The sequence below is a fragment of the Agelaius tricolor genome, unplaced genomic scaffold (assembly GCF_023055355.1).
Source record: "Agelaius tricolor isolate 1412-34295 unplaced genomic scaffold, bAgeTri1.0.p SCAF_1, whole genome shotgun sequence".
In the NCBI taxonomy this organism is placed as follows: domain Eukaryota; kingdom Metazoa; phylum Chordata; class Aves; order Passeriformes; family Icteridae; genus Agelaius; species Agelaius tricolor.
In genome coordinates, this window is record NW_027269261.1 from 61,588,201 (window position 1) to 61,603,510 (window position 15,310).

Genomic DNA, 15,310 nt, shown 5'->3' on the forward strand with positions numbered 1-15,310 from the left:
GTCAATCTGAAGTTGATAGGTAATGGCCCTATGATTCAGGGAAACTGCTGAAGTGTGTACTCAGGCTTCAGTTTGAGAGATGGGTTCATTTATCATCACAATAAGCTATTACCATTGATAGGTCACAACACATTGAAGAGACAGTCAGCCTAATTGGCTCAACTGAGTTAGCTCCGGATGTGCCTCTAGGAGAGGAGCGCTGCTTTGCAGGTAATATTCCATCATCCAGCAAACCACTTGTTTAATAGTTCACTGCAGTTCAGCTTAAGGATCTAGCACATGATTATCCCTTCCATATGCCAAATATTGAGGTCTTAGCCCTTTTGTATCTTGGGTGCAAGAAGACAAATACAAATTCATTCTACAGTTATGGTAATCCACATTTCTAAAAACTTACGGAGTATTTAAAATTCTCACTTTCTAAAGAAATATATTGTATAAAGCTAGGGTTTCTCTCTGGAAAATAAAATCACTTCTTCCATTATTCTCTTCTATTAAAGATCATCTTACAGTATGCAAACTTACTAGGAATGTTAAGTAATGGATCTCATTTTGCTTTCTAGAGATTTCACAAATCAGCATGAGTCCATTCAGAGTAGTCAGGGTAGATGAGACATGGGATAGTGTACATGAGACACAGGATGTACAGGATTTAAAGGATGCTTCATACTCTGTTCAGGTATTAGATCAAGGCATGATACTCAGTATTAATGTGCTTAGAATGATGACTCCATTAAAACACAAGTTAAAACTAAGTAAATAATTCAAGCTTCTGATCACTACTGTGCTACTTATTTGTCAGGTCTGGTTATCATTTCATTATTCAAGTCCTTGGCTGCTTATCACAGCCATAATGAGTACTGCTTCCCATAAACTAACACAAAATATATTAAAAAAGCATTACTTTGTCTACACTTTGAATATCAGTTTGGATTTTCTTTCACTAATGATGTCTTAATTGAATTTGTATGATTTTCAACCATTTATACCACCTTTGCATCTTCTGTACTCTTGTTAGTAATGCTGCTTTGTGTTTGAAAAATCAGTGACTCCTGCCAATATTTTGTTTTACAAACACACAACCTTTTTGTTAATGACAATAGATGTAAAATGCTATTTACCAAGTTAGTTGGATTGGGTCTCCCAGATCTGTGAAATGATTAAAAATTCCCATAACACCCATACAATAAAATATGAGTCTCATAAATCCACACACACAGACTTCCTAATTGCATGAGGATACGGGCGATTAGCACTTGGATTTGGGCACCGGTGCCACCGGTGAAGTTTTAAAACTTCATAATGACACAAGGTAGTGTGTCAGTCCAGTTCAGGCACCAAAACAGTTTCTAAGGGCCGACGTACAATAGCAAGGCTATTCTATTCTATCCTATATGTAAAATAGAAACAACAGAATTTATCTATCTTGTAGAGAAGCTGCATGTAAGGACAATCTTGAGATTGTCAGATGCTACTGAGTGCATCAAACTTCAAAAACAATATAGCACAGATTGAAAATACAACAAATGGTTTGTGCTAAAGGCTGTTTCCCTTATGCACTATCAGAAATTCTCAGTATTTCTGCCCTGCTGCATACTGCCTTTTTGATATGGAAAGCAAAATGGAACACCACAAAATTACAAAACTAAAGCTCAGCGGCATCATGCAGTGCTACTAATGCGTTATATAAACTCAACAATTTCAATTACATTCTATTTCAAGAATTTGTAAATCATTTAAATTTGAAGTAAATTATGGGGGACAGGTAAATCAAACAGAAATTGCAGTTTATTTATTCATAAAGGGAAATCTGGAAACTAAACATAAAACTAACTCTTTACGGCTCTCAATATTTTGAGGATGACTTTTCAGTAGTTCTCAAGTATACCCTTTTGGTGATGGGCATAAATTCCTTCATCACATCCTGTGTAACCCAATATGAACTAGATGTTTGGACTATAAATTCTCTCTGATTAATCTAAGTGAGTAAAACTTGATTAAACACTTTACTTACAGGTACCCTGTGATGAGCAAGGAACTCTAAATATAGTTTTCAAAGCAAACACTTATTTACTGATGAAGTATTTAGCATGCAGAGGAATGTATATAAGAGGAATGAAATATAAGAAGAGCAAAATCCCAATGTATCCTCCCTTTCATAAATTTCAGTTTTCCTTTGCAGTGGTAACCACTATTTAATTTAGCTATCTCTAGCTTGGGAATCATCACCATATATCTTTGCATGGTGATAAGCCCTCAGTACAAACCTCCAGATATATAAATTCTTCCCAAGTCAAAGCCTTTTTTGTTTTTCTTCTGCTTCTTCAGATCCTTCATTATTTTAGTATGTGGGATCAAAGAAATCAGAGAGTAAAACTTTGCAAGCTGGAAAGCATATTCCACCAATTTACTTCCTTTTAATTATTTCCTATCACCCCTCAGTGTTCTCTCTCTAGCATTCACTTCCCTTCTTCTGTGAAACTGCTTTATTTTCTGCTTGTTTCTCCATTTTTCAACTGCCTCTATTGATTGAAACCCTTGCCTTCAAGGCAGACTTGGGCAAGCAGGTAACACAAAGACACTTGAGATTTATGAAATAATTTCACCAACAGTAAATTTCCTCTTTTATCTAGGATAGTGTAAGATGATTTTAGCACCAAGAAATTAAATGTAACATGGGATATGTGAAATACTGCAGTCAGTGTTCTCAGCTAGGCAGAGTCTGAGCCCTGTTTCAACCCATTTCCAAGGCTCAAAGAGGTTGTAACAGTCTACTGGGCATCCTTAGTTTCCTTGTAATCACAATAATGGCTGCACTTGAACTGTCCCAACAGGCTACCCAAGCATAATTAAAAGCATTAACGAGGAACAAAGTGTGCAAAATTTACTTATTTCTTGGTAGTTCTTTACAGTCATGGGTAGCTGAGCCCCAAGTAGGACAGTACTAATACTGTTGCACTTTTTACTGGGGATCAAGCCAAATTTGGCAAGCCACAGCTGTGAAAGAATGCAGAGACCTACCTACCCCTGGCCATTTCATGCTGCCAAACTGAAAGAATATTTCAATAAAAACAAAGGCTCGAAATCAAATAATGAAATACAAATCAAGTAAACTTAAAGAAAGCATCAGGTGTGGTTGAAATCCTTAAAATGTTTTGTTCTTTCCTTGGATGTCTGCTCTGTTTGTCTCATCTTTTCCATATCTGACTGTGCCTATTATCTCAATTTTTAGAAGCTATATTGAAATAAGTGCTAATAAAATAAATGGCACATTTGTATGAATTGAAGACAACATCATACTGTTGAATGAATCTGATTACCATGGTGACTTGGTTTCAGTCAGATCAGTTTAGATTGTGATTTAAAATAAAACAGAATTATTTAGATCAGTTTAATGTTACTTGTTATAAAAAGAAAAACACCAATAAAATAAACCATCTTTTTCTTAGAAGAATGCATTCCAATATGAAAGACAAAAGATACTGAAGTGCTGAATTTACAAAATTTATTTTAAATTTAGGTTTAACTGAATCGCTTTAATTTTCTGCCACGAGCTGGCTATTGACTACTTAAAAAAATCTGACATTTGCAGCAACTCTGAATATTCAGGAGTGTTGAAGGACATTTCTTGCATACTACGTACTGCTGATGCCTATTACTGTTTCTTTTATAGATATGGGTAACATGCATATAACCCAACTACTTCATCCTACTCATACTTCCAATATATTAGGAATCATTAGATGTCCCTACAGAACTGGTTTTGGTTGTTATGCCTTACACTTGAGGATCACATTATTCCCTACTCTGTTCCAAATTTACTATGGCAAGCTTGGAGAAGTGCTTTGCTACACATTCAAATCTGGTGCCAACACTTTCATGTGCAGTGGGTATAAAAAAGGCAAATTCATCATGAAATACTGGCCTTATCATCACACAGTGAGCAGATACTTCACACACTACCAGTAGATCACTAAAGGGTGACCTGCTTAAATTTGGACAACCCATATTCATCAGGGAACAAAATCTTCTACTGGTGGCCTAAACTGTCCATACAACCTGAAATAATGGGTTTTCATAGAAAGGTGCACAAAGATCCCACCAGCCCACCTATGCTGCACTATTTTGCTTCCCTGACAATAAAAGCAATACAGACACATGCTTAAAAAAATCAGCCTATTGGCTGAATTTGACACAGCTGAGTGTTGGAATTCTCTAGGCTAGATTACTTTCACTAGGCCAAATAATTTCAAAACCGACTGATGGTAAAAATAGTAGCTTCCAACTACATTTTAACTTGTATTTCATCCATTTAAACCAGCAAGTATTATGTTAGATTGCTTTCCTTTTTGAGGCAGGCACTAAAAGTAAGGGAGTTGTGGGTCTTTTTAACTGCATCATGTCCTATGAACAAGAAAATCTTGAGATCTGAAACGATGACAATACTAGATGAAGCTTTCTGGGCTTAGTTGCATTCATAATTCAGGGCAATTGATCCCAGCATTTCAGTTCCAGCTGATTATTGTATTATTTACGATTCTTCATGTTTTGGGTCTCAACTCCATCCCCTCCCCCCTGGGAGCCATAGACTGCAATTTGCTTGCATTATTCCGCCTTTTGTATCAGAATTGCCCAAGAAATGAAAACAAATGGAAGGAAATAAACATAAAAGCTATGAGGACCTAGTTTATTATTATTTTATAATTCAATTTTTAATCCTATGAGGTATTCTAGGCAGTCTGTAATAGATAATATGTCACAAAACAAACTGCTCATTCTACCCCAATCTAGTTTTCCACCATTGAAGTACTTTAAAAAGGCTGACAGATTTTTTAAATTTGCATGAATTGACTACAGGCTCATTACAGTGTCTTCATTTCTGGACTCAACAAAACAATGACTTAGTGAAGTCAGAAAATAGGTTATTAGCAAATAGATAATTATAAAATAAGAAGAAAATAAATGAAGGGACAGGGTCAAAAAGTCCCCTTCCTGTTCTCTATGCACAGACTCTACACAAAACTTTCAGCAGCTGTCTTGGTTTTAACTAGAAATCAGAGAAAGAATATCTATCATATGGCTGCTTTAGGTCTATGGAGTTGACAAACATGATCTGCAAGAACTTTTCCAAGAGATAACAAAGCTAAACGTTCAAATATTTTTGCTTCAATTTTCAACATGCTCTGACCTCATGAAGGATCAGCTTATATTAACCTTACTTACAGTGAATGGGATCATGCTGTACAACTAATTTAAATGATTCCTGAAAAATAGGGGTGAATTCAAGAAATGTCTCAATCCAAGTCTGTCAGTATGCATACAGTGGTTTGGAAAAAAAGTGGTTCAGGGTTTCCATCATGTTGTTTGCAGTTTGAGTAATGGCAGCATTAGTGTCTGCTCAAAACCCAGATGGCAGAGTGGGAGGGGATGTATTACTTGCTGTGCGTTGAGACCTAACAATGTCCAGAGGTTTGAATTCTAAGACGAACTCCACCTAAGGACTGAACTAACCTGCAACTGCTGACCAAAGGCAATGCCCTAATCATCTGAAAAAGGCAAGGTAAATCTCAACCCTCACATTAAAGCTCGCCCTTGGCAGAGAAAGGAAGATAAAACTTGCAGATACAAAAAAAAAAAAAAAACCAAACAAAAAACATGTACCCAAAGATGGAAGTTTCCTCATGGAATTTCAAGTGGCCTCAGCCACCTCTCATGTTTGTGTCATGGAGGGGTGGGAACAGGTGTCATATGTTTAGATATGTTGAATATCATGTTTACTTTTGTCTAATTATAAGGAGCTTCTACTCATCATACAAATTATCAAATTGCTTTTTGATGAGGCATCAAAGAAGAGTGTATACATAATGTTAGACTTCCAAAATACTGCACACACCTAACCCTTCTGCACTGATTTTAAAGAAACAAGTGTTTCACATTATCCTGCTGAGTTGGGTATGTAACTTTTAATTTATTTTATGCTTTCTTTTCAGTGCTCCGATCAAACATTATCATACTATAACTCATAACACTTTCAGACAAATTAATAAAATATTTTAGCATGGACACATGTTTAAAAGAAACTTATAGATCTATTGTCAAAACAGTTTAAGAAACTGCTAACTAAAAGAAAATGAGGTTTTCAAATACCTAAAATGTAATTAGAGTTTCTAAAATAATGCAATTTTTCAGATTCTAGAAGGTCTAACACAGCACAAGTCCTCATGATTGCTGCAATCCTTAGATCAGTAGGCTATGGGAAGGTAGGCAGGCAAGAAATATAAACTGCTTCATGATACCTACTAAAACCTTAATACTAACCATTTTAAATCTGTTCTCTCAAATTATCCACTAGATATTTTATTTCTAGAAATTAAATTCCTCCAGATTACTCCCAAATGTATTCTGCATCAAAAACATTGTTCAATTTCTCAGTTCAAATGCATATTATATGGGTTTTTAAAATGTTACTTGAATTTATACAAAGAAGTTTAAGTTCTGGTAGCAGCATATATATTTACAAGTCTAAAAGGGCATGGTAATGTTAAATTAATTTGCTGATGTTTTTCTCCCACTCTGACATAAACAAGAATCCTGTACCATCTACAGTCTCTTGTTATTTAGAATGTCTCCTATGAGACACTGTCAAAGACCAGTATCACATAGGGTAGTGTCACCCAGATTCAGATGAAAAAGAAAAAGCTGAAGGCTGCACAGGGGCATCCTATTTATAATGGTTTCTTCCTTCCAAAGAGGCAGCTGGAGGTGGATGTAAAACAATCAGATAGCACACATATGTCAATCAACACTGTGGAGGCATACACAGGACATGCCAACTTCATAATAAAAGAATTATTTGATTTAAGTTTTTTGAGCTATATTTGAAAACTAGGAAATGCAGGATCAATACTACCTCTCTTTATGCAATTTTATTTTGGGAAATATTATTTAAGAGCAATAATTTTAGCGATATAAAGGAGAGGCAGCTTTCTGTGACATAAGATTTATAAATGACAATAGAAGTGTACATCTTGATAAAAGATTTCCTAAGTTTTTTTTTCTATGTTTCTTAAGACAAAAATTTTTAAAGATTTTGTATGCTTTGACATACCAATTATTCTACAGCTAGCAGTTATTCTCAAGAAAGGATGTTTTTATCTAGATTCAGCTATTTGGTTTTATTCAGTTTCAGCTATTTAGAGAAATGTTTTATTGAGTTTACAAATAAGGACTCTCAATAGTCTATTTCCATTTCCCTTTCCATAGAATAAATCATCTGGCCTAGGCATGTCATTACAACTATAGTTTACGTGATGCAACATGACAGTTAAGATGCACTGTGGTAATTTGCGTGCTTTCACTGTTATTGTAGTATCAAAAATTTATATGATTCAGTTATTAAGGCAAATTGCTTCATTCATACAGTGATATCTGACAGTAACCACAAAGGACCTCCAAATTACACTGAAAAAATATCTTCCACATTCAAATAATGTGTGCATATTCCTACCATTATTTCGCTCACTGGCTAAAAGCAAGACGGAATTCTGTAAGGAAAAGTATCAGTTCACATTTCAGGATAAGTTCACCAGACATGCAATATTATAGAAGAAACTCCCTCTTGCCCAGCTAAGTGAGCCTGACTCTCTTTAACAATTTATAGGCCATGAAAAGGATGCCCAATTCTTCGGAATGATGATATTTAGTTTCAATTTGCTCACTTACCTTCTGTCATGTTGATTTTCAGCCAACAGGAAGAAATAAATAAATAAATAAGAGGTTGACTAGCCTGAAGAGACTACAGAGGAAAATGTGCTCAAATACATCACTGTTAGCATTTCTGATAAGTTTTAACATAATCAGGGTTACAGGAAATGGAAAGCTGTTAAGCTTTCTTCACATTTAAGACTCATTCAGTCTTCAACTCTACTCTCTGGGAAAAAAATGAGATTTTCATGAAAGTATTTTGGATTTGGTATTAACTGGTGGGGTGTGAATATGTGTGCACATGCACACTTAGATACACGCAGATTTAAATACACACATCAAAATTGTCACAAAGTTCACAACAGCATTTTCTGAGTTCCAGGGCAGAGAGCTCCCCACACACAAGTTTCCTGAAAAGCACTAAACACCCCCACAACATCTGATACACAACCTGCATCTCTGAAAAGCAGATGAGGGAACTGGTTTTCAAAGCAGAGTACAAGGTGGGAAGAGGCCAAGCTGAAGCACACACCAGCTAGTTCATTCAAAAACCAATGCTGTGAACTAGCTGTACTTTAACACCTGACAGCAGGAGACCAAAGAGGGCCCAAGGTTAAAGATACTTAATTTTGTCTACCTTCTTACCTCAAAAGGATACTCCACACAGGTGATTCTTTTCTGCTTGCAATTTTGCCAGTCAAATAGCTAACCAATTTTACTCTCCCTCAGTTCCACCCCTCTTCAAAGCCTTACCTTTTTTCCCAATAAATCAAATTAGCGCTTAGGCAAGTACCACCCGCACTTACTTTGTTGCCCAAATAAGAACTGGGTGCACTCCAATAGTAAATCTTTGGCAGTACTTTTTGTGCAGCCACATTGCTGATGCTAAGCTGCTGATGCCCATCAAATCTCTTTTGCGTGGGGATAACTCTGATGAGACCTGGTAAGTCAGTCAGATACCAACCATTCATGTCTTCTATCTAAAATGATAGAAAAAAAAAGAATAAATAAAACCCACATTACAGTAAGAATCAGGACATTGATCATTTCAATAGTAACAGCCCCGCATTCTTCAATTTTTTAAAAAACTGATTAAGTTTAATAGCAGTGTAGAAACCAAGGCAAACACAAAGTAAAAACAGCAAACATTTCCTATGGTATATGACTAGGAATTATAACTTCTCAGTTTGAAAGAACTGCAAGTATTTGCATTCTGTGCTTCATGGTCCAGAGCAAGAAGGAAATTCCATCATACAAACCTACGTGCAAGAATATCTACAAATACTTTGAAAGCTTTCAGTAAATAGTATCAGTCACAGATTGTACATAAAATGAACTGACAAATGGATATACATTTTCTGATTGCTGTAGGCAGCACAATTTATAATCTTTTTCCATTCTAAAAACTTAGAAGGCCAAATATACTTTTTATATCTTTTTGGTGCTGGAAAGCACCAGAACTTGAATTTCTGAAATCCCATAACTAGAAATTAATCATCAGAGAAGAACACACTGTTTGTGCAAAGATGGCTTCTGGAGCCCAGATACAAGCAGAACAATAAATGAGCTCAGCCATGGAATGGAAAATTTCCCAGCTGCTGGCATGTAAATGAGAAAATTAGACATATATGATATTACTTGAAGACTTCCAGCATAACAATATGGCCAAAATCAAGATCTAGTGGACCTAGAACATATATCCCAAACTCAATCTACAGTCATGAATATGTAGCAAACATCCGTTTCAGTGGCATCAGTGTCTGAGCTTTGAGAACTAATTTACAGTTTAGAGTATATTTGCAGGCTAAAGACATTTTTCTATCGTATAAATAAGAACAGCAGGTTCATTTCCCTCTCACATCCTTTCCTAGGAATGCAGCATACAAAAGAAATGCATTCAAAATGCCCCCTGCAAGGCATTCTTTTTTCTTACTTAAGCTGTGTGTTGTACATTTACTGTTTCCAAATTCTTAATTACTTCAGGTTTAGAAATTTAATAATTACCTGGAAAAGAGGTTGCCCTATGGATATGGAACATTTAATTCAGGAGTAGTTATGTATGCACATTCCAGGACTGTGCTTATGCATACAGCTTCAATTTATACTGTTATAGCTTCTTTTGTGCTTTTCACTGTTCTAACTGCTCTATTTCAGAACTTTCTCACAAAGACTGACAAAGCTTACAAGCATTTTCTTCCAGATAAATGAAAAATAAGAGACATGCATGATTTTCTAATAAGAAAAAACCTAGTGACAATGGTTAGTGACAACACAAAAAACACAAAGCACAGACATGTACAGGTATGATATGATTTTTCTTACATTTCTGTAGGTAAAGGGAGAGTGTCTGCAGACATTTGTTTTCCCAGAGCAGAAACATTCCTCACAGCCTTCGGGATTATTTTGCTGAAGATTGAAGAAACCTGGTTTACAACGGTCACAGTTTTCTCCTTCAACATGCTCCTGGAAAGGTACATTAGAGTATTACTTCAGATGTCATAGATGAGAATCAGAGATCACTGGTTTTTTATTCTTCAGGAGGACTCTAAAGACATTTATAGGAAAGACTTTCTTATTTGCGAATGTTAGTAGCAAATCCTTTACACAGTAAAAGGTGCTATGTGGCTGCATGTAAATAGTAGGACATGGAATTTGAACAATAAAAGATTTGTCATGTCTCATCTCTATGAATGGACATATTTAATTTCAGGTAATATATATAAAATTTATTTCCTTTACACTTGAGAGTCTCAGAGGAGAAGGAAGGATGGCACAATGTTACGACCTCAACAACTATAGTATGTAGGTAAGGCTGACAAAATCCATGCACATCCAGCTGATGGAAACTACAGGTACGTGGCAGTAGTTGTACTAATCACTCTGAGTATCAGTTTTTCAGGGATCTGTCACTAATAGATGAATTCAGGATAAATACAACTGGTAAATGGGCTGCAGTTCTTTCCATAACTACATGTGTTTGCCAGCCATGTAGTCAGGTTTGGAAACTCCTCCCCTGCAGGAAGACAGGTACTAAATATATATCAGCTATTTTAAACTTGGCATTTTGTAATTATATTTTTCATAGAAAACATGCATTGTGCATTAAATCCTACTATCTTACACTATAAATCAATTTGTCCTATAGGCAAAATTAAAGCTAGGTTTTCTACACAGAGTGTGTGGCAGGAGGCTTATGATATGGTGCTGGCTTAGTAATTCAGTGTTTTCCCCAACAGAGCTCAGAAAATTCTTCCTCTTTCAGAGGTATTATGCACAGTCTCCTTAACCCTGGAGACAGAGCTCTGTGGAACGCACAGGTACTGACATCAGCAGAGAATGAGCACCTTCTAAAAACCCTGCCTATACTGCACAGTCTAGGATAGCCCAAAATGCACAGCTCCCAAGTAAATTCACTGAAAGCCATTTGATAGCCTCCTGGTTAAGATGTAGCAAATCTGGCAAAAACGGGGCAAAGCAGGGGGATGTATGGGGAGAAAGGACAGCGTGCGTGAATTAAGAGAAAATAGAAACAGTGTGCAGAAAGTGAAAGTGGCAATGATCTGCAAAAAGGGAGATACAGTGAAAATTTAATGTCTTCACCACTAATTATACAGTAAAAATATGTGTAACAAAGTATCTTTGCTCTATCTCTACTGCTGTGCTCTATACTCCTCTTCAATAATATCATTCAGACTATTAAACAAACCACAAACATCTTTAATAAAACTCAAGGTTATAAGATAATTACATTTAACTTCAACATCTCAATAATCTCAAGACTGGCATTTTCACATTTTCACTAGAAATCTTGGGATTAATCAATGCCTATTACTACCATGGGTATGTCAAAATCAACTGGTTACCCATGCTTCACGTGAATAATAATGTGGGCAACATCTGGACACAGATACTCTCACCCTTTATTTAAGAAACTACAATTATGAACACTGGTCCCAAAATTTCATACTGTGTTGATGTGTTTAGTGTGTGCAGAGCAGGAAGAAGAAAATAAAAAGAGAGCTGCAAAACAAATGTGTTTAAATGCAAAGTTGCCCACTCTGCAGTCACAAATATCATCTGTGAGTAAAACCTGTAGAACTCCACTGAGTAGGCAGCAAATTCAGAGAATAATAGATATAATAAAAATCAGAGGTGGAAAGGAGATCTAACCTATCCCTGAGCAAATAAAGCAATGTTTCTGCAACCCCATGTATTTCTCAATACTTTTCAGTGCAGTATTAAGCTATCCAAAGAGGAAACTTTGAACACATACCTTCGTAAAGTTCCAAAGCCTATCCAGTCAGGACTGTTTTTCAACAATTTCCTTTACAAGAAAACTATCTTTAACAAATTTAAAGTTCATCATAGGTAATTGAAAGATGTGATTAAAAGAAGGGAAGCATTTCCTAAGATCTGCTGTTAACCAGACAACCCACTTTATTCTTCACATGGAGCATAACTAATCTGATGATTTCAGTGTCCCTTTGACCATATTCTGCTTTGATTTGAATTTGAAGATTGCTAGTGAAATTAAATGTGTATGTATCTGTATCTCAGCTATGTACAAAAGCTATCATTTTTCTCCCACAAGCACTTAAAAAGGAGGAGTACAAAGAAGACAAAAGACGAACACTGAGAGAAAAGTGCATATAATGAGAACTCTCTGGGATAGAAACACTTATTTCTATTCTTTATTTATTCATTTTGGTCTGTGTGTACTAACAGGTCAGTTTGGCATTATATGAATAACATCGTAAGAATCATTAAGCAGTATTTATCTGGTATTAAGCATAATACATCTTCATTAAAGCTCCATTCCAAGCCAGAACATAGCAAAATCACCCTCTTATGATCTTCTAGACTTGATGGCTAAGTAATTAGAAATATGATGTGGATGATTTTATTTCTGACAGAGAGCATGTGGCTGTTACATAAAGTGAGGATAAAGTTAATTCTCTGAGTAGATTTCAGTGCTATTCAGCTGTCAACCCAGAGCTTTGTGTGTGTCTGCAGCATGAGACTATAGTGTTTTTTGTACATTCCTGTATTTTAACATGTCATGTAAGTACTTTTAAATTCTCATTTGTGACTAATTCTGTTAACTAAATTTTGGAAGGGAATTCCCACAAATATAGTACAGAAAAATTGATCAACAGTACAGTGAGCAGTCCTTTGGGCATATTCATGGTCACTTACTAGACTGTGACTTAGAAAGCACAACCATTTATAAAGCCTTTCTGATAGCTAGGTACTTTATAAGTGGATGCATCTGCTTAAAAATGTTTTTCATTTCAATGTAATATCAAGATATAGTTTGAGGGAGATATCCAATGGCACACAGAGAAAAACCCTCTTAAATTTTCTTCCCAGAAATTAAGACATTCATCCTACAGAAAGGATAGATTTTGTTTTTTTAAACGTGTTAGAGATTTCTAAGCAACCATCCCAAGGCAGGAAAGAATGACAACTCCTAAAAGACAACTTTCTTTTAATAGATCATCAGTTCGCTCCATTTTCTCTTTTTGAAATCACATTTACAGGTTAGTTTTAGAAGTTACAATACTGTAAACATATAGTTTTTGAGTAGATGAGGATGGGGTTTGAGACAAGTGATTCACAGGCTTTGTAAGTGTCCCTTCATTACAGATGTCTAAGGACTTGTATGACAGGCAGCATACAAAGCTCCTAGGCAAATATGTTGATTGAAGTGAGTTCTGGGATGACACAAGACCGTGTAGGATTTTGTAGGACCAGGACCAAGTGTTCTGTGAGAAGTGGCTAACATAGATACTAACACAGCCAGGTAGAACAGTGGAATACTCTGGCATAATAAAAGGGCATTAATGCAATTTTTCAGTACCATTAGTACTGGCTATGGCTTAGAAGACTTGGACTTGACTTTCTATGGCTTAGAAGAATTGGACATCCATACCTTGCAGATGCAGGGACCTATGCAGGGGTCATCATTTTCACTGCCCTCAAGGGAGCAGTTGCAGGGCAGGCACTCAGGATATCCTGTGTAACCCAAGGCACATCGATTGCAGCTTTCTCCTGCATAGCCAGTCTTGCAGTGACAGAAACCAGGCAATAAATCTATGGGAAGAGGGAGAAAACATGAGATGTATTTCATTTGCCATTATTATTGTCACATATGTGTGTTAGAGTGCTCAAAGCAACACTTTTAGTAGGTTTAACATAAGGAGGTGTTTACTGTTGTTCACACCACCATCTATAACTCAGAGTCATCTGAGAGAGGCTAGAATGTAAGAACAGTGTAAGAATAGGGCAAGTATACAGTGATTTGAATTCTGAGTTTCCAGAAATCTGCATATTAGAAATCTTGAAAATTGAAACATATCCCTACTTCTTTGCATCTAACAGTCCCTGAAAACTTTCTCTTTCATTAATTCATCTGAAGACCTTTCAACGTGCTTTTACATTCAGAATCTGTAAGGCTCCCCAGCAGGGAATTTCACATTTAGCCTTGTATAGTGTGAAAGAAAACATTGATATGTGATAAATCTCTATTTCTTGCCATCTAATAATTATATCATAGAAAAGAGAAAGTAACCATTCACTTTATCCATGCCATCTGTGATTTCAATATACATCTATCATATCCTCCCTGACATTTTTAATTCATATGCCATAAACTCCTAAGCCTACTCAGTATCTCTACACAGAAACTGCTTGGTATGGACGAAAATCTCTGTTGTCCTTCTCTGCACTTTTTCCAGTTCTAATACATTATTTAAAGAGGGTGTGCATACTGTAAATTGGTTGGATTGGTTTTTCTGATGATTTTTTTCTGTTGTTTTTTTAGAAAAACGTAGTATTTCCTAAGGACCCATTGATGTTTTTGACTACTGCCGAGACATAACAGAGATGACAGACCTGAGGCACAGTCCGAGGTAATTCCAAGAGCTGTTTCACAACTGATAGTGCTTAATTCAGAAATCGCTGTAATCACTGTACAAGTAGAACTACTTTTCTCAGTGTTCTACTTTTCCTGTAATTGCTACAAAATTTCATCATTTATTTTACTACCCAGACACTATCTTGAGATCCTTCTGAACATTTTGCAGTTCTTTCATTTTTCTATGCTGAAAGATTTTGTACTTGCTAACTTTGTCACCTTCCTACTCATCCCTTCTCCAGGTTAAATATGAATATTTTCAACAGTTCATATTGATCATCACTGTGAAAATGGTCCATTTATTCTTTTAACCAAGTACTAAGCCATGAAAGAACCTTTTCTCCTTATCCCATTACATTTTCCTTTGTGGGTTTTGGTAAAAGATCTTGTCAAAACCTTTTGAAAATCAAAATACAACATTAATCAAATGAGCCTTTGTTCACATATTCATTTAATCCTTCAAACAGATTCATAAGGCAGGATGTCCTTTACATAAAACCCCTAGTCTTGATTTTTGCCCATTTTTGCCACATTTCAGAAATGGTATAAATCCTTTATTGTAGATCTAGTGATTTCCATGGAACACAAACCAGACCTTCTGATTCTAGTTTCCTGGAACACCCTGTCTTTCTTTTGAATAAACAGTGTCTATTCAATATTAATACCTGTTTTGAAAAATATCGTAAGCTA

At 35.9% G+C, this 15,310-nt stretch overlaps 1 protein-coding gene across 2 annotated transcripts in view; it reads right to left on the reverse strand.

The window, feature by feature from the left end:
- LAMA2 (laminin subunit alpha 2) overlaps window positions 1-15,310 on the reverse strand; it is a 335,107-nt gene that overhangs the window by 184,718 nt on the left and 135,079 nt on the right. For both annotated transcript variants that reach the window (XM_071437013.1, XM_071437012.1), the window contains exons 10-12: window positions 13,637-13,797; window positions 10,027-10,167; window positions 8,511-8,684 (exon numbers count right to left, since the gene is read on the reverse strand). In XM_071437013.1, coding sequence (XP_071293114.1) covers window positions 8,511-8,684; window positions 10,027-10,167; window positions 13,637-13,797 — 476 coding nt within the window. The remainder of the gene's footprint in view (window positions 1-8,510; window positions 8,685-10,026; window positions 10,168-13,636; window positions 13,798-15,310) is intronic.